Source organism: Branchiostoma belcheri, unplaced genomic scaffold, assembly GCF_001625305.1.
Source record: "Branchiostoma belcheri isolate BF01 breed outbred unplaced genomic scaffold, Haploidv18h27 scaffold168, whole genome shotgun sequence".
NCBI classification, from domain to species: Eukaryota; Metazoa; Chordata; class Leptocardii; order Amphioxiformes; family Branchiostomatidae; genus Branchiostoma; species Branchiostoma belcheri.
The window spans coordinates 497,121-518,082 of NW_017803135.1; the positions used below are offsets into that span (position 1 = coordinate 497,121).

General features: G+C 43.7%; 1 protein-coding gene across 2 annotated transcripts; it reads right to left on the reverse strand.

Annotated features, from left to right (window-relative positions):
• Window positions 1–176: 176 nt before the first annotated feature.
• On the reverse strand, window positions 177–20,752 carry LOC109466498 (ankyrin repeat and SOCS box protein 11-like). Of its 2 annotated transcripts, XM_019764223.1 has the most exons (6): window positions 20,584–20,752; window positions 18,365–18,544; window positions 17,342–17,522; window positions 16,807–16,938; window positions 16,319–16,419; window positions 177–375 (listed from the first exon to the last, which is right to left on the reverse strand). In XM_019764223.1, exons 1-6 carry the CDS (start codon window positions 20,663–20,665, stop codon window positions 269–271), a joined length of 783 nt encoding a protein of 260 aa, XP_019619782.1. In that variant the 5' UTR covers window positions 20,666–20,752; the 3' UTR covers window positions 177–268. The 2 variants fall into 2 exon arrangements, with proteins under 2 accessions (XP_019619782.1, XP_019619781.1); XM_019764222.1 differs by lacking the exon at window positions 177–375 and having other exon boundaries at window positions 15,928–16,419; window positions 20,584–20,751.
• Window positions 20,753–20,962: the final 210 nt, after the last annotated feature.

Sequence of the window (20,962 nt, forward strand, 5' to 3'; positions counted from 1 at the left end):
TTCAAACGTCAGGTAGCCTCCTTCGCAGTCTTGTTGGGGGTTATTTTTATGTGAGCGACGCGAGTGACGATTTGCTGCCGAGGGACAGAGAAAGGTTTCGTTGGAGCGCGACCTTCTCTCCGCGGCAAAAACTCCCTCGGAAGCAAATCGTCCATCGCGGCGGCATATTACTCGCGTCGCTCACAGAAAAAAATAACGCCCAACAAGACTGCGAAGGAGGCTAGACTTCAGGGAGGTATGCTGTAGATTTGCATACGTCACACATGTCCTAACCTAATCTTTGACACAGAAGAGTAGCCCCATTTGGCAACTTCACCAACAAATCCTTTAAGAAGGGGGTTTCCTTCGTTGGTACCTCGCCAGTGTAAGCGTCGTGTCCACAGCTCTTCTTGTGTCCGACAGACCAGTGCTGTTTCTGACAGTCTCGGCTGCAGTACCGGGTCAGCTTGCACTGGGCACACAGCTTCAGGGTGGATCTGGAGAGGAGGGAACAGTTACTAGTACTTTCCTGTCACCCTAGTACATTGAAATACCTGCAGACACACAAACAAACTAATATACTCAGAAACACAGAGACAAATACACGAACACATACCGGCACACACCTAAACATGGACACACACACACACGCACACACACACACACACTCTCTCTCTCTCTCTCTCTCTCTCACGCACACACACACACACACACACACACACTCTCTCTCTCTCTCTCTCTCTCTCTTTCTCACGCACGCACGCACTCACGCACAGACACATACACACACACACACACACACGCACAGACACAAACACACATCGAAAACTGTACCCGGAAGAAACCTACTTGCGGCCCGGTTTGCCACACGTAGGGTTGCAACATCGCCACAGCTTGGACTTCCTCGCCTCTTGTACCATCTCCGTCAGCTCTTTCTTTTCGCGTTCGAGGTCTTCTCCGACGGCATCAAACCCGCAGTAACTAGTGAAAGAAGATGTGACTCATTAAACTAGCAAGAAATAATAGAGAACTCTGTTCTTTTGTGACCTTCAATTTCGCCCTATTTTGACCTGTCATTTGCATATGCTGTCAACCTACTCTCATGTTTTCCCCCATTTCCTGTGACTGGCCTTTTGACCTGTCATTTTGCCTCTCAACTAGTCTTATCGACAGCTCAGCCTAGTCTGCACCAGACTCTTTTGCAAGCTGAATAAATAGTAGAAATCGGCCTAGAAAGAATGTAGCTGGCCAGGGGAGTTGGCCGGCCATAGATAGAGGGTCAGGCATATACGCCTGGAGTGACTAAGCTCAGTACACTTCCGTATCTGGAATAAAGGTCATGAACGGTACACTTACCTTAGTCTCTACCAGACTAACTACGCGGCTATATATAGGAGAATATTGCCGGCCGCCTTGTTGGCGAATTCTACGATCCGTATTCCCGTAGAAAGGCCTGGTGGAGGTTAGAAAGAAACTACCTCCCGCGGACGGACTCTCTTGGCCTATTTTACTCTCTTTTTTGCCGAATTCTGTGATCCGTATTCCCGTAGAAAGGCCTGGCGGAGACTACACTTACCTCAGGGTTGAGTGGCCAATACTGTCGCTCAAGTCAACCCTAGCTCCGAGCTGGATCAGTCGCCGAGCCGCGTCCACTCGTTTGTACAGACAGGCAGTCATGAGCGGGGTCCTCTGGAAAGTGTCCTTTGTCTAACGTTGCACCGTGATGTACCAGCAATATGAAATATAAACACAAACTAGAAAGCTAACATTTGTGAAGAAAATATACTTGCAGCTCACATTTTAGTTTCGAACTCTAGTTTTTTTAATAGCTCGGTCTCTAGAAGTTGGCTTAATTTTCGCGTATTTTGTGTGTGCGTGTGTGTACGTGTGTGTGTGTGCTTTTGTATCGGGCTTTCTTTTTCGCGCTCGAATCTTTTTTAATGCCCGGGTCAAATTAAGAATACGCCTGAATTAAGCCAAAACTCATTGAAGCCTCTGCTTGGAGAGTACGCCTACCTCGGCCCGCTGCGATATGAAGGGGCGACGATAACGTGCCCTCCGCTCTCTTCCACACAGACGCCCCTTTGCTGAGCAGCATCCTCATTACGTCTACACGTCCCTTGAAGCAAGCGATGAACAGAGCTGTTCCAGTACCTGCGCCGCCGCCGCTGCCCGTATAGTCAACGTCTGCACCTGTGTTTGGTGGTTACAGTTTAGTAAGACTGACCTAGTTTGGTAAACTGTGAGAGATGCACATTTACTACTAGCCTGTACCAGGCTTCGGGAGGCGGCTGGTAGGAGTAGAACTAGAAGTCGGCCAAATAAAGAGATAGCATGCCAGGGGAGTTGGTCTGCTGAACAGAACATTTTGCCGCACATTACATTGGGTTTGGGCACTCTCGTCGTGAATGAGACTGTTGGAAATAAAATTGGCAACAGCCATTTATTGTGATGCGTGAATAACTAGAACAAAGTAGCCTCTACCGCTCTCTACCAGGCTTCGGGACGCGACTGGAAAGAGTAGAAATCGGCCAAATAGAGAGATAACATGCAGATGGAATAGACCCATTCGACTTTCACAGATCGCATAAATTGGCTACGTCACAGGGGGGACATTTCGAATAGAAACTACGTCACAGGGGGGACATTTCGAAAGTTCCTTTCACGGATCGCATAAACTGCATACGTCACAGAACAAAATAACCTTAAATTGTTGCACGGATTGCCACCATACAAAGTTGGTGCCTGTTTTCCTGTCATTTCCGCATATATTACCTAGATGGTCCGCTAGAGAGTACAGCTTGCCTCGGCATGTCATCCCTCAATTGACCAATTCTTCCTCTTTCCAGCAGCCTCCAGAAGCCTGGTAGAGGCTAAGAACAAAAGACAGTAGTGCGGGACTTCCGTAGATTGATTTCCTCTTCAGTTGAGTTGGTATGTAAATTGCTGTACAGTCGGCGAAAGATCAAAAGGTGTCGCTGGTACACAGTGTCATACACAACAACAACAACAACAACATGCAAAATCACATAGCCTGGTTACCAAACCTAGTACTAGTATTACTAGCTCCCGAGTCCTACATCCTCTCCGCAAATAGAGAGGAGCTATAATAGGTTTGGTAAAGCTAAGGTCCCAATTACGCCGGTGCCCGTCGGGGATGTAGCCGTGTCGGGCTCAGGAGTCGAGCCATCGGCTGTCGTGGTCACAATTAAAAGTTTCCTTCAGTAGCATTTTGTTAGAAATTTTGTCACCCTCTTTGGTCGGTATCCGGCAGGCACGCGGCAGGTACCCAGCAGATTCTCTGACGATGTCTTGTACTGACCTATACGTAATGCAGAATTCACGTATTTGTTGTGATCATTTGATCTGTGAGGTCACACATTTTACCCGGGTTTACGAAGTACACACCTTTATTCTGTTCATCTGGTCTGTGACGTAAGAAATGTGTCCCGGCGGAATGCCGGCAACCGGAGGGGTACCTCTCGGTGTTCTCACGATGAGGTCACGGCGTCTTTTTGTCAGCGGGGCCCGGGTAGAACTCAGCCCGCCAGGGATTGGGACCTTAGCTTAACCAGGCTACAATCACAAGTCATTCAAATCATGGAGGTATCTCTTTTTACCTCCATGTTCAAATTCAATCACAGCACTTCGCACTTGTGTGCCAGTCCGTATCTGTTGATTTACATTTCGATAATTGTCCACTGGTTGAAAGAGAGAGAATGTTTACTCATGGAGCTAGAAAAGCTCAATGGTTTACTGCATGCTTTTTAACTGAAAATGAAGCTACACTATTGAAATATAGGCAAATACGTGTTGACATCCCTGATGCATGATGTCACCGTTCAAGGTTCATGCGATACGCCGCATGGGACCGCTGTAGCATGGGGCATCTGCTTTAGATTTTATCAGGAGGGTGGCAAATTTGAACAACATTTATTACTAGAATATGAAGTATGTGAGGTTGTTGCCTTTCTCCCCAAACAAAATAAAACTTACGCCGTTCAAAGGGAACTATCTGACACAAGAAATGACTCCAATGACTCTGGAAAATATGAAAAATTCTCCGAGCAGATTTCTTCTCCTTGTGTAGTCCTGTAACCAGTTGGCCCACCAGGAGCTATGATTTTGAAGAAAATCTGGAGGTGGAGTACTTACAAGCAGTGAAAGCAGCCGCTCTCGGCAGCTTCCAGTAGAGCTTCATTCGCACTTTTCGCCATAATTTTTTTGTCAGGGACCCCTGTTGTTGTGGGCAGTCCGCACAGCTTGCGTGTGGCCGTCAGAGTTCACACTGAAGACTGTCAGAAGTGTGAAGAGGCGGGGAAGTCTAGGGAAAGTTGTCTTGTCACGTGACGTCTTGTCTTGTCCATGAGAATGGCGGGCTTATATTAGCCTTCGTCGGATTCTGTAGACAGCCGCCTGAAAAATCAAGAACGTAATCCGTAAAGCGTAAAGTCGTAATCAGCTCTGAGAGTTATCATATAATGTTTAACAGTAAGGAAAACACGACGAATTCATGATCATCTTGAGGACAAGGTTGCCCAACTTCACGGACAATCAAGGACGTTCAGGGTTAATTGAAGGAATGCTAGGGTAACACGCCGGTTACCTTGAGGTAAACAGCCATATTTCTGAATAGTCCTTTCTTCCAGGTTAACACAGATTTAAAGACAGTACCAAAGTTCAAGAACATAGTCCTTGAAAGTAGATCAAGGATAACCTGAGGAGCTTTTTGTGATGAAAACTCCTTGGATAGCCAGAGTTGTTGTCTGAGCCTAGTCTCTACCAGACTAACTACGCTGGCTATACATGTACATAGGAGAATATTAGAAATCGTAGGAAAAGAAAAAAAACTTCCCGCGGCCGGACTACCTTGGCCAATTTTACTCTCTTTTTTTGCCGAATTCTACGATCCGTATTCCCGTAGAAAGGCCTGGTGGAGGCTAGTCTGAGCCTAGCTGCGTCTTCGAGCAACAATTTGATTGCAACTATCGTCACACTATAGGGAACATAGAATTTGGTAAAAAGTGGAAGAATAATTAGCCAGGGCCCGTTCCTTTCCGGAATTCCGCAACCTTCAGAGAACCGTGCCAGAAAGGAAAGACTTAAGTGCTTAAGGATATTTTTACTGCAACATACTTTTGGTATGCACTCTTTCACACATCAAATGTACATACCTAGGGTATGTTGCAGTAAAAATATCTTTAAGCACACTATTTCTCAAAGTGGCGATATTATGGACCCTGGTGATATTATGGACACAGATGTTAACTGGTGAAATCGCTCTTTACGGAGCAACTATATTGCTCATGAATTATAATTTAACTGATGATGTAGTATATAAATATTAAGGGAGCTACCTTCATAGTTAAGTTTCTGTCATAAAAAAACTCCACAGAAACACAAACACATGTACATGTACTAGTATGTGGCGCTATGCATCCTGGGAATTTTACCCCCTAGGCGCAATGCGTCATGGGAATGGGCAAACAGGTGAATAGCTCACGTGACAAGACAACTTGTCCCGCCCCTTTCAAACGTCTGACGGTCTTCAGTTCTGTCAGTTCCAACTAAGACAGTAGCGAGCAAGTAGTCAACCACGACATGGCGAAAAACGTGAATGAAGCTCTACTGTACGCTGCTGAAAGTGGTTCTCTTGAAGGCGTGGAAGCAGCACTGGATGCTGGTAAGCACACATCTTCGCACCATCATGAAGCTCCAGAACTGTTCACATCATTTTAGCAGGTGTTCGTAGCGCGGCGACTGTTGCAGGGCTTCTCTTGCTTGCAGCTTTACATTGTTATGGCTCATGTAAAGACTGCAAGCATCGCAAGAGAAGCCCTGCAACAGTCGCCGCGCTAGTGTCCCTTGCTACCTTTAGTGTGTACTGAGTCTGTGCGTGTAGTGGTGTAGCTTCAATCAAAAATGCTGTTTGCATTTTAAGTTTTAACGTTACCGCTGAAAATTCTGCAGTAAACTTTTTCTCTCATTCAAAGAGTGGACGATTTATCATTGAAATGTAGATCAACGGATAGTACTCTAGCAACACCTTTTGTTTTGATCTTTCACCGACTATGCAGACAATTTACATACGAGTTTAGACTGAAAAGGAAAGTCTGGCACGTCTTTTGTGTGGGTCTCTTTGCCTTTTGTTCTATCACAATAACTATTGTCAGCAGTCTCCTTCATACTCATAGTGTCTAAGCCCGAGTGTAATGTGTATTTGTCACACAATTATTTCATTCAACAGTTTTAACTTTTATTTGCAAACTCATGTCCAAATGCTAGTTGTAAGGTAACACCATAATGTCTTTGGTAACATATATTTGTAATAGTCATCATCATCATCAGTTAGTACTAATAGTAGTTTGTAAGGTGGACTAAAAGTTAAAAATGTCTGCGGTAATAACTTACTAATATGTACATTTAGCTGAATCATTGCCTGTACTGGTGTGATGCGTTGCATGAGAAACATCCCCCAAATCGTACATACACAGGGCACTATATAGATGGTACAGTAATGTGCAGCCCATATATGGGTCCCGCAGGACAAGGGTACATGCACTAAGTAATCTCCAAGCAGATCCTAGGGTGGCAAAAGACAGTATCAAATTGGCCAGGCAGAATCCATTGGCTGGTGTACTGGACGCTCTCACTTCATCTTCATCTTTGCCGGGGTTCTAAGATGTTATACAAGCCCCGGCTACACCCCATATAGCCCTGTTCACCTGGCCAATGATACTGCCTGGTTAATACCGTCGCCACCCTAGTATCTGCTTGGAGAGTAGGTACTACTTAGTACTGATTGAAGAGGGTCTGCATGGGGGGTCCTGGCAACGGTTAACGGTAAATTCAGCAGGGCTGATAACGCTTAACGGTAAATTCAGGACGGCCGGCAACGCTTAACGGTAAATTGACAGGCTTTTTTTTCGAGCTGCACTGGATTTGGTATCTCGCTTTGTGGAAAAGGTGATCACTGACAAAATTACGTATACCTTTATTACTAAATGTAATGAAGCATGCATTAAATATATGTGTTAGGATTTAAGCCTTCCGCAATTTCCAATTGAGAGTGTTTGTAGGTCCTTCTGATGTTTTCATATTTTACTCAAGATTTTTGTTAATTTGCCTGTCAAGGTGCGGTAACGCTTAACGCTAAATTCAGGATGACATAACGACGTTGAATTAAAACGACCCATAACGCTTCACGAGGAATATACTGATAACGCTTAACGTTGAATTAGAGCGGGCCGGCAACGATTAACGGTGAATTAAAATAGCCCATAACGGTTAACGAAAAAGGGCATGCAGACCCTCATTGAAATCTCTCTTGTGTAATTCAGGATAACTAAATTGTATTGATCAAACGCAGGTGCAGACATTAACTACAACCAGCAGGGCTGCGAGATCACCGGTACAGGAACAGCTCTGTACATCGCTTCCTGCTGTGGGTATGTGGACATTGTGAGACTTCTGCTCAGCAAAGGGGCGTCTTTAACAAAGAGGACCACTGCCACGTCACTGGCTCCCCTGCATGGTGCAGCAAGCAAAGGTAGGCTAGCTAAACATGCCCGTAGCCATAGACAGGGGTCCCAAACTCCTCAATGAAAGACATATTTTGGCCCTAACAGTTGAAAAATGTCCTTGTCTTCCTAGTTCTTAAGTTTTTCAATGTAACAATGCAATTTTGTTTCATTAAAAGTTCAACATCTATTGTTTTAATTATAAACCTGCCTGGCATGTTCACTTCAACACCGGCTATTGCCTTGGCCTGCCCTGTCGCTCCTGATTTTTTTCTGAAAAAATCCAAGAAACAACAAAATAAATTGGCGTGGCCTTATCTGACTTGTACTTCTTACACTGCAACTTCAACCCAGGACGTATAGAAGTGGTGGAGTTGCTGGTACAACACGGCGCAACGTTAGACATAAAGGACCTGTTCCAGAGGACCCCGCTCATGATCGCTTGTGTCTTCAAACAAGTCTGCACCGTTCGTCGACTGATTGAGCTCGGAGCCAGAGTTGACATGACTGACTGTTGTAAACAGACGGCTCAGAGGCAAGTTTTGCGTCATTTGTTGGCTGTTACTTTCAAATACATAGATCAGAAAATGGGTTTTGAATTTGAACGGTGAAAAATGGGTTTCGAACAGTGAAAAATGGGTTTTGAACGATGAAAACTGACCCGATGAAGCCTTGTTGAACTTGTACCTTTGGTCTTTCGTAACATCTCAATGACAGTTCCCTATGTTCCTTACTAATTCGAGGGTCCACATCACTTTCACACCTACAAAAATGTAATGTTTTCGATGTAGTTGAAAACTTCATTCACTGTACGGGTATAGATTCTCGATCACCAACTTGTCTTGTTAATCTTGTAATTATGCATGTATCTTGTCAATGTGTTTTATACTCATTGAGTAGATGGTGTTATATAAGCAACTTTTGCTTTTTGCCCAATACTCAATAAAATATGTAAATAAATAAAAAAGAATTATTGTGCAATAAACTTTGATTCGACTAGTCTTGAATCTCTGATTTCCTGTTCCCCTAGGTACTGTGAGATGGAAGGCATGGAGGTCTGTCCGTGTGGACGTAAGCTGATGATAGACATGATACAGTATGCGAAGAAGACCAAGCTGTTGGTATGCTGTAATCCTGTGTGTAACAAACCTGGCTTCAGGTAGGTTTTGTTTTCAGTACCTTTGTGTGAGTAAAGAGACTCTTTTTTCACAACAAAGTCTTTCATTCAGCCAACTATCAAAGGGGCACTAGTGTAACGGAAATGAAAAGGAACCTACAGTGGGGGTGGCTGGAAGACAGACGTAGAATGTCCAGACTGTGAATGATGTACAAAATGACTAATAAACTGGTGGACGTACCAACCACTAAGTATCTGATACCAGCCCAGAAAGGAACAAGAAACAGTCATGCCTTCAAATATCAGAGTTATCAACCAAGAATTGAGGTATTCAAAAACTCGTATTTCCCCAGAACTATCTTATTTTTTATTTTCTTTATTTTATTTTATGACGATTTACCACATTTGTGGAAGGATTGACATAACAGGTGACTATCACCTTTTCAAAGATGTCAAACCTGAGTCCAGACTGTAATGTTTGAACCACTCACACCGGGAAGGTACTCTTTTCGATAAGTGTGGTGGGTTCTTTAACGTGCGTGGGTTGTGGCTCTCCCAAACACGGGACCTCCATTTAACGTCCTATCCGAGGGACGTCCCTAGCCGAAGCTAGGTACTCATTTTCACCTGAGTGAAGTGAGGAAAGTCGTGTAAACACAGCACGAAAACAGATATTTAAGCAAAATTTACGACATCCGTATTGAGACTTTAAAGACAGGGAAATATTCAAGCAGACTTTAAGATCGATTAAAGTGTACTGAAAAAGAAATATAATCTTTACGAAGGATTTTCGCAGTTGTAAATGTAACGTATTACGGCATGTTTCTTTACGCACGGTTTACAGATACTGAAATATTCAGTTCCGACAAACATGTTAAACTTATATGTCCCAGAAAGGTATAGGAAATGTTTCGTATTTCTGTTTCAAAACTTAAGTCAAATTTGAAACATGAGTAAACCAATCAGGTATAACGCACAATTTAAAGCAAGACGGAAAAGACGCCGCATAAATCATCGAGAGCCTGTGCCTAGAACTCTGTTTCCTTTCAACGCCTGACATGAATTGTAGCAGACCTCGGTACACGCAAATACAAAAAAAATTTCGCGTTGTGCTTTTATGACTTACTAACAAACATATGACGTGTTTAATCTTACTCCCCGCACACTTTCAGTGTACGGTGGTCAGACTTTCCCTCTTTAGCTAATATGTTCCCAAAAGTTATATGAAAGGTAGCGTTTATTCAACAAATATACGACACGTTTAATCTGTCTCTACGCACGCTTTAAGCGAACGGGGGAAACCTCCCCCCTTTAGCTTATTCAATATGAAATGTACCGTTTATTCAACAGCAATACGGTGACAATACAATGTGTTTAATCTTCCCCAACGCGCAGTTTAATTGATATGTTTCCTAAAGCTATATTCAGCAAACATATACGCTGTGTTATATCTTTCCCTACGGGTATTTAAAGTGAACGAAGAGGTACCTCCTACCTTTAGCTTATATGTTTACAAACTATACGAAGGTAGCGTTTATTCAACAAATATACGACGCGTTTAATCTTTCTCTACGCACACTTTAAGCGAACGGGGGGAGATTCTCCCCTCGTTAGCTTATATCTTCCCAAAAGCTATATGAAATATAGCGTTTATTCAACAACAATAAGGCGTGTTTAATCTTTCCATACGCGTATTTTAAGTGACGTTGGCTTATATATTCCCAACGTTGCGTTTATTCAACAAACATGCGACATGTTTAATCTTACCTTACAAGTTTTTTTAAGTGACGTTAGCTTATATGTTCCCGAAAGATATATGAAATGTAGCGTTTATTCCACAAACATACGACGTGTTTAATCTTACCTTACACGCACTTTAAGTGAAGTTAGCTTATATGTTCCCGAAAGCTATATGAAATGTAACGTTTATTCCACAAACATACGACGTGTTAATCTTACCTTACACGCACTTTAAGTGAAGTTAGCTTATATGTTCCCGAAAGCTATATGAAATGTAACGTTTATTCCACAAACATACGACGTGTTTAATCTTACCTTACACGTACTTTAAGTGAAGTTAGCTTATATATGTTCCCGAAAGCTATATGAAATGTAACGTTTATTCCACAAACATACGACGTGCTTAATCTTACCTTACACGTACTTTAAGTGAAGTTAGCTTATATGTTCCCGAAAGCTATATGAAATATAGCGTTTAGTCAACAAAAATACGACATATTTAGTATTTCCTTACGTGCATTTTAAGTGACGATGGCTTATATATTCCTAAAAACTCCATGAAACGTAGCGTTTATTCAACAAACATACGACGTGTTTAATCTTACCTTACGAGTTTTTTTAAGTGACGTTAGCTTATATGTTCCCGAATGCTAAAGGAAATGTAGCGTTTATTCAACAAACATACGACATGCGTGTTTAGTTTTTCCATACGCGCATTTTGAGTGACGTTGGCTTATATATTCCCCAAAGCTATATGAAACGTAGTGGTTAGTCAAAAACATACGACGTGTTTAATCTTACCTTACGCGTATTTTAAAGTGACGTTAGCTTATATGTTCCCGAAAGCTAAAGGAAATGTAACGTTTATTCAACAAACATACGGCGTGTTTAATTTTTCTGTACGCGTATTTCAAATGACAGTGGCGTATATGTTCCCAAAACCTCTATGAAACGTTGCGTTTATTCAGCAAATATACGATGTGTTTAATCTTTACCCATGCGAAATTTAGGTAAACGGGAGGTGATCTCTTCCCTTCAGCTCATATGTCCCCAAAAGTTGTATAATTTTGCGTTATTCTATTTCGTCTATGTATTCAAACTGGAAAATAGGGTCCGTCCGTAACATGTTTATGATGTTACGTACTCCGTCCTGGAATTTTTAGTTGGACAATTCGGGTGTAAAAGTACGAGACCGTTGTTTCAGGATGGACAAATCAGTTGGCATGGTGTTTTTCAAAATGTAAATTTATTCAGTGCCAAGCTGTGAAAAACCAACACAGGGATTCAAATGCAAGATAATCGCCATATGGGGGAGCCGATATCTGCCAGATGGTGTGTCATGTGACAGGGTATTATCCAATGACAAACAACGGTGGGATTTTGAAATCTACTGGATATGCAGGACGCAAGCACCAGGGCTAGCATTTTACAGGGCGCCTTTTTGAAGACAAGTACGGGATGGAAGATTGGACCAATTCCATCAGGACTGCAGGTTATGGACGAGATTCAGTTGGTTTTAATGACATTGAACCCCGACGGAACGGACACAAAACTAGGACACATGGTCCTCGTTCTGTACAAGTCTACAAAACGGATTGGGGTGGAGATATGGAACACGGCACGGCACGGCACGGAATGAGACAACATCACGACCGTATACTAGTATCTGTGTCGGCGACCAAGACCGGGAGTCATATCGGTATCTGTATTCGCGAAACTGAGCGGATTACTTCTCCAAGCCTGCGGTGGCCAAATGGACAAGAGTGCTCTTTCAAAGTAAACTCTACCTTTGCCTAACGACGTTGGATTTGGAATTCTAGACTTGGATACAGCGCAGAATCTTGAAGGAACTTTGCACGGACACAGTGACTTATCGCTCGAGCTCAGCCGGCTGCATCAACGAGAACAAAGACTATACGACTTGGTCACTAGCCTGGTTTCCAGTCTACCGGGCATGGAGCGGCTTTCTTTGGGGATCCAGGACCTCTTCGCCGCCGGAATAAGCCAGGCTCCCCAGTATGTCTCGCATCGATATCGTGCCGCTAAACTCTATCCAGGGAGCCTAACTTCAACAGGACGGCAGGCCCGAAGATAGCCCACCCAAACCACGACAGGACTGGACACCAAAATGCCACAAATACCTCTGACATACGCAGAATAAACGGCAAGTAAATGCAGCAGAATACGCCAACGTTACGCACACTTTATGGGTAATAAAGACGCAGTTTAAGCTGCTGAAAGTCAACTGAAAATCCGTGCACCATATACGCAACAAATGATTACCTTTACACACACGTATATTGGCCGTAAAGTGCTTCAATTAGAAATAACCGTGAACTTTAAATACGTTATAAGAGCATTTTAAAAAGTATTTATGACAACTTTAAGCAGCTGAAAGGCTACGTGAAAGCCGGAAAATACGGATCCATCCGCACCTATCCGTCATCTTTACACACACTTATATGAGCCGTAATAAATGCTTAAAGAATGAAAATACGTCTACCTTTACTTACAATTTAGAAGATATTTTCATCATTATTTAAGACATGTTTAAGTGCTTAAAGGCTACGTGAAAACCGGAAAATAAGGATCCATCCGCACCTACGGAAATACCACGTAACGTCGATCTTTACGTACTCGTATAAAACGTGAATAGATGCGTAAAGACGGAATATACGTTGACTTTAAGCATAGTTTAAGCATCCGTAAATACCGTTTTTCGTGCCGTGAAAGTACCTTTCCCAAGGGTACAACGTCGGGGCGCATGTTCGGACTTGTTCGGGTACGACCCGGAATCGAACCCGGGTCTCCCCGTTTCATAGTCCAGTGATGTACCACTACACCACACGACGCCACAATCTTAGACTGGAACTCGTTGCCACCAAGCACAGAAAGCTTTAAACAACTCCTGCAATCAAATGTGCAAAGATTGAGTGTAACAAGCCATTCGGTGTGATATAGCTAGCTGCCGCCGCGCCACGTGCCTGTGAAGCTGAAGGGCGGCTATACCGATACAGACGTTTCGGTGACCGTCTGTCACCTTCCTCGGGGCAATTCTGACTGGTTCACATTGCACTGCAGCACAGGTGTCGCTGCTACTGATTTTATCAGTATTGTTTTAGCTTACAAAAGGCGGCTGAAAAACTTCATACCCTCAAAATTCTACATACTCTATTTTCTGTTAGCTGGTGTGTTACACCAAAGGGCGGTTATACCAGCTATACAGATACAGAAGCTGGTGTGTTACGCCGAAGGGCGCTTATGCCGGCTATACAGATACAGAAGCTGGTGTGTTATGCCAAAGAGCGGTTATACAAGCTATACAGAAGCTGGTGTGTTACGCTGAAGGGCAGTTATACTGGCTATACAGATACAGAAGCTGGTGTGTTACGCCAAAGGGCGGTTATACTGGCTATACAGATACAGAAGCTGGCGTGTTACGCCAAAGGGCGGTTATACTGGCTATACAGATACAGAAGCTGGTGTGTTACGCCGAAGGGCGGTTATACCGGCTATACAGATACAGAAGCTGGTGTGTTACGCCAAAGGGCGGTTATACTGGCTATACCGATACAGAAGCTGGTGTGTTACGCCGAAGGGCGGTTATACTGGCTATACAGATACAGAAGCTGGTGTGTTACGCCGAAGGGCGGTTATACCGGCTATACCGATAAAGAAGCTGGTGTGTTACGCCAAAGGGCGGTTATATGGCTATACAGATACAGAAGCTGGTGTGTTACGCCGAAGGGCAGTTATACCGGCTATACAGATACAGAAGCTGGTGTGTTACGCCGAAGGGCAGTTATACCGGCTATACAGATACAGAAGCTGGTGTGTTACGACGAAGGGCAGTTATACTGGCTATACAGATACAGAACTTTTTGCTCCTCTCCAGGTCCACCCTGAAGCTGTGTGCCCAGTGCAAGCTGACCCGGTACTGCAGCCGAGACTGTCAGAAACAACACTGGACTGTCGGACACAAGAGGAGCTGTGGACACGACGCGTACACTGGCGACGAACCATCCAACTTTGAAAAAACGGTCTTGCTGATGACAGGGGGAACTCTACTCAAACTTGCCAAAAATTATCAGGATCAGATAGAAAACATGATAGAAACAAGTTAGAACATGTACTAGTATAACAAGTTTTTAAACATTTGCAACTTCATGCAACTTTAAACAATGGAAGCAAGGTCAAGCTTTTTGTTTGGCTTTAAGGTTAGGTACTCTTTGGCTTTCAAAATGTTTAAAACATTCTAGTGTGAATGGGAGGTTTAGCTGGTGGTTTGCTTGTGTCCAGCAGTTGGAGGAAAATGGTTGGCATTCAAATTTGAGTCAAATTTAACACAAATTTGATTTGACAGTAGGTGAGGCATAAATCTGTTCAGAATGCTCCCAAAACTTCAAATGCACCCAAGGTTCTGAAAGTGTGAGAGGGGCTTTAAAACAGGGAGACATGATACAGCTGATATCTTTGTATATAGAAACTAATGTTGTGTCAAGTTGTTTTTTCACACACAGTTTTGAATGTCTTTGTGTGTCTTTTTGTAACTGATCTGTAAACAAATTGTTGAGGCAGGGAGTTGGATTTTTACAATGCAGGTTTTTCAGCGACCACATTTCCTTTTTCTATCGCCAGATCGTTGATGATTAGACTGTCACAGAATGTTCTCATTGTTAAGTTTTATACACGATGTACTCCATTATTCTTGTTTCATGTGATAAAAGTACCTTGCCACTAACTTGACTGTTGAGTGTTGTGAGAACTGCAGACTTCGGAACATTAACTGACTAGATAAGGTGCCTTTTTCTACTCTTACCAACCACTACTGTCAGAGGCTACATTTTTACTCTCAACGCAGATCTTTTGGTGGCAATAAAGACAGTATCAATTCTGGCTGGTATTGTCCTTGGGTGCCAAAATGGTATAACTGTCTGGCAAATAGATACTGCTTGGCCAATCTAATACTGTTTTCGAAGCCAACATTAAGATCTGCTTGGAGATTACTCCCATTCCGAACTTGGACAGTGTCGAATGTGCGGGTGAATGAACTGCATCGTGGCCAGACCATGGAAAATTCTATGACATCAAAATCGCACCACGACCTACAACGAACTTGAACATGCTGTTACACACACATCGGAGAAAACATATTATAAAGCGACACTCCTCTTGATTTTGGTATATGTTGTGTTTATTGTACATGGTATTCACTTGAGATATGAACAGGCTAAATGCTTCATTAGCTTTTAATGAACATTGCTCTCCAAGAAGACCATCACGTTGTACCTGGATGCCAGACTAGTATCGGTATGTAACACAATTGTCTAAGAATATAAAATCAAAATATAACCATGGCAATATTCTGTGGTAGTTTAACGATCAATGACATAACAGTAGATAGAAAAAGGAACAAACACTCAACAGTCATGCAGGACAGTAGAACTATCATATGAAACATGCTTCAAAACAATCTAAAATGTTAAAACATCACAATAAAATCATTGATGTACCAACAGTATAGAAATGAAAATTTTGCAAAGCAAAAGTTGCTTTATTAAAATCTCACTGCCTATGTAGGTACCCTTTACATTCTTTTACAAGTGTACAAAAAAGTGTTTTGGGCTTTTGTGGATGTATCGGAACTGTGGATCCATGGAGGGGATCGTATGATGTAATCTAGTCGGATATTACATTAATTCCTCAATTCCTCCATATAGTACTTCCACACAACTGTCAAAATCCTCTTCTCCCAGTTCTGAGTCATCGTCTGCGAACAAGGAGTAACTGAACCACAGAAGAACCATAAGCAATACAATGAACACTTTTTGGGAGGGGGGTTGTCTCTCCTCAGTGTATGTGGGTGTTCCTGGAACCGGACACATTGCAGTTGAAGTTTCCCTTTTCATCTTCTTGAACATTTTTTCGAAGGGGGATGGTCCAGCATCACGGTACGCGTCATGTCCGCAGCTCTTCTTGTGTCCGACAGTCCAGTGTTGTTTCTGACAGTCTCGGCTGCAGTACCGAGTCATCTTGCACTGGCCACACAGCTTCAATTTGGACCTGGAGAGAAGGGAACAGTTACACATTGTCAAGCTATTCAATACTGTGGTATGGTAGAACCCAGAAAAAATTGTATGCTATTGTAAGGACACCAAATTCCAAATGGTTTTGCCCATTACAGTCATTACAAACACACACTCACTCACATTAGATAGTTACACACACACACTTTAACACATACACAATTACACACACACGCATACATACTCACATACATATACATACACACACACACAGTGACACACACTCAAATACATACACATTAACATACATACACACAGTGACACACACACATGTTACATACACAAACCACACACACATACACACACACATACATACACACACACACACACACAGACACACACACACACTTGCACCAAAACCCACCTGAGGCCCGGTTTGCCACACGTAGGGTTGCAGCATCTCAGCAGCTTGGAATTCATCGCCCTCAGTATCAGTTGCAGCATCTCTCTCCGCGCGCAGTCGCACTCTTCTCTGATCATGTCAACCTCGCAGTATCTAGGGGAAGATAGAAGATAAGTGAAGCTGGTGTGTTATGCCGAAGGGCGGTTATACCGACTATACAGATACAGAAGCTGGTGTGTTACGCCGAAGGGCGGTTATACTGACTATACAGATACAGAAGCTGGTGTGTTACGCCGAAGGGCGGTTATACCGGCTATACAGATACAGAAGCTGGTGTGTTACGCCGAAGGGCGGTTATACCAGCTATACAGATACAGAAGCTGGTGTGTCATGCTGAAGGGCGGTTATACCAACTATACTTATACAGAAGCTGGTGTGTAAAAAAAAGATACCATATTACCAATGCAAAAAAAAAAGCCTGATTAAAAATCCTATAAACACACACAAAAAGGCCAAAACCCAAACATCTGCTTGGAGAGTATTTCAAATGACTTACCTCCGAGCTGTCATGCCACATCTGTCTGTCAAGTCGACCCTTGCTCCGAGCTCGATCAGTCGCTGTACAGTGTCGACGTGTTGGAAGACGCAGGCCATCATGAGCGGCGTCTTCTGGAAGGCGTCCTGTATGTCTACTGTGGCACCGCGACGGACCAGCACTTCCACCACTTTTGTGTGACCTGGGTTGGAGATGCAAAATACATGTCATCATCTTTGTTACTGCTGATCCCTCTAAGAAGAGGATTATTAGCAGTTGCGCATTAGTGACTGTGTGCAAAGTGTAAACAAAGGGTAGGGTAGGGATGGACGTAGACAAGTGCAAGGACAGGACAAGTGAAGTCAATGGTGCTAGTATAACACATATTTACATATGTACAAGGACAGGGAGGCAGCTCAATGCAGCGAAGCCCGTCCCAGCTCTGTTTTGAACTGGGAGATGGACTTCGCCTCCGCCACACTGGGCTCAAGTTCATTCCACTCCTTGATGGTGTGAGGGAAGAACGAGAGCCTGTAATAGTTGTTCTTACTTGCGATGGTCTGCAGCTTTAAAGCGTGATTAGTGCGGTGGGAGCATCGAGCTGCCGGGACAAGACACGAGGTGTGTGTAGTACACATTAAGCAAGATTACTTTCTAAAGAGGTGATAAAGTTAATAGTATTTAATCACGCAAGATGAAAAACACGGCTTTTAGCTCTATTTCACTTTTAACTTCAACTGGCATCTTTTTATAGCCAGGGTGCCATCCTCCATAATTTCCACTGACTACAAGGGAGTGAGGGACTTCCATAAACATCAACATTAGGAAGGCAAACGGTGGAAACTACAGAGGATGGCACCCAGGCTTATCTTTTTAAAAAGCTTTCCTTTTTAGCCTCTACCAGGCACCGCGGAGCGCTGGAAAACGGGTCGCAAATTGGAGCTTCTATGTCCCTGGATCTTCTCTGGTATAGTATCCCTTTATTTCGGCCAATTTCTACTATTTTTCCAGCGATCCGCGGTGCCTTGTAGAGGCTAGGCCTACCTCGCATCGCTGCTCCATGGAGAGGAACAGATGATGATACCGATGTCCTTTTCGTAAGAGACGCCCCCTTGTTGAGTAGCAGTTTCACCATGCCCACATTCCCATCCACAGAAGCGATGAATAGAGCTGTTCCAGTGCCGGTGACCACATTGTTGTCCTGGGTGTAGTCAATGTCCGCACCTGCGTTTGGTGGATACAGTTTAGTAAAACTGGATACACATGACATGAGAGAGAGATGCAAACACACACGGGCACACACACACGCACGCACACGGGCACACACACAGTGACACACACGGGCACGCACACACACGGGCACACACACACACACACACACACGGGCACACACACACACACACACATGCGTGCGCACACACATACACGCGCGCACACATACACACACACACACATGCGTGCGCACACACACACATGCACACGATGGGTTACAGTTTAGTGAAACTGAATACACGACTGTCATGGGAGAGAGATTTCAGAGAGCTTTGGGTATATATGTAATGGAGGTTCTGCTGCAGTACCAAGATCAGCCACCAGGAGGTCCACCTTTGTCTTCCTAAGACCTAAACAACATACTAAATTTAATATCATCACAATCCATAATCACAAGTATGACGAAATACACAAACACATACACACACACACACACACACACACATACATACACATGATACAGACGACCCCCCAAAAACTATGCCTACATTATTTTTATCAGGTAACCCCGTGTTTCCAACCGACTAGCTCAGTGCAAGTTGATTTTTATTTTAACCTGTTTGCTCAGTGATTGGCACATCATAACTTCTATTAATCAAAACTGCTCCCGATACCGACACGAGTTTGCAAACTCATGAAAACATAGCCTCTACCAGGCCTCGGAGGTGGCTGGAAAGAGACTGAAAATCGGCCAAATAGTTTCGGGTGCGGCAAACTGTTCTCTCACCGCGGACTAACTCCCCTGACATGTTATCTCTCTAATAATTAGAGAGATAACATGTCAGGGGAGTTAGTCCAAATCGGCCAAAATTTTTGGCCGATTTCCACTCTTTCCAGCCGCCCCCAGAATGAAAACATACAGACGTCCTACTACATGTAGTAGCATAGTGATACTATTTATTCATAATCCCTGGACACTATTCTATGATTTGTAAAGGGGATTGCTGGGAATAGCTGTCAACGCCTTTAGTTGTGATAAACTAGAACAAAAGACCCACAACAGTGGCGCTAGACTTTCCTTTTCAGATCGAGCGCGTATGCAAATCTCGTCTGCACAATCGGCGAAACATCAAAAGGTGTCACTAGCGCACTGTACTTCACACTTGTGCGCGAGTCCTAATCTGTTGATCTACATTTCAATAATCGTCCACAGGTTGAAAGCCCTCTTTTCTTTTCAAACTCAATCGTGAAAGTGAAACATGCCTACAGTACATGTAATGTTACTTGTAGAATAGCGTAACTACAAATAATAGGAGAAAATAAAATATTTATGCACGTATGGACCTGCACTAGTCTAGTCTCCACTCGGCCTTCCTACGGGGGTACGGATCTACTCTCCAAGCAGAGGTTTGGGTTTTGGGTTATTTTTCAATTTGGCGTGTTTTTAGAATTCTTTTTATCGGGGTTTCTTTTTGAAAGAAAAACTCCAGTGCAAAAAAGAAACCCCGATAATAAAAAAAGTATAAAAACACGCCAAAAATAACCCGAAACCCAAACCTCTGCTTGAAGAGTAGTATGGATGGCAAAAAAGAAGAGATGGTCAATTTTCCCCTTCGAAAGCAAAATTATTAACTCTACGGTGTGGTAAATGAATAAATTGTCCTACATAATTTTTTGAACCCGCGTCGTGTTGTAAATTATAGTCTGGGGACTCTGGGGAAGACCACACAAGTGAGCAGTGAGCACTGTACTGGTGCAGGGTACTGGTGTGTGCGATCGGCGATGCATCGCTTGGGACATCTGGTTTGGATTATGAACAGTTCCGGAGGGCGGCAAATGACAAATTTGGAGCAAAATTTGAAGCAAAACAAGAACAACACTAAACGGCAAGTTCACAACAAACCGAATAGTTAGCATCTACCCTCTACCGACGCCTGGTTGAGTATGCTAGCCAGCGGAGCACTCAGAGAGAGAGGAGTTAGGCAAGCTACGTAGGGTGCCATGCATGTTTGCCATGCAGATGCTAGCGAAAATGTCATATGTGTGCTTACCTGCTTTCAGAGCGGCTTTGACGCCACGAAGACAGCCGCTCTCGGCAGCGTACAGCAGAGCTTCGTTCGCCTTTTTCTCCATGTCGCCAGGACCGCTGTTGTTGTTGTGGGCACAGCTTGCGCGTGTCGCTCTCCGAGTTCACACTGAAGACTGTCAGAAGTGCGAAGAGGCGTGGTAGAACTTGTCTTGTCACGTGACCTGTGTCGGGCGACGTGAGTGATTGCAGTGGGCGGGGCTTAGCCTCCATCAGGCCTTCCCACGGGGGAGGGAATAGTAGCCTCTACCAGGTTTCGGGAGGCGGTAGGAAAGAGGCCAAAGAGTGGGGCAAGCTGTACTAACTTACTAAGTACTCTCTAGCGAACCAACTCCCCTGACATG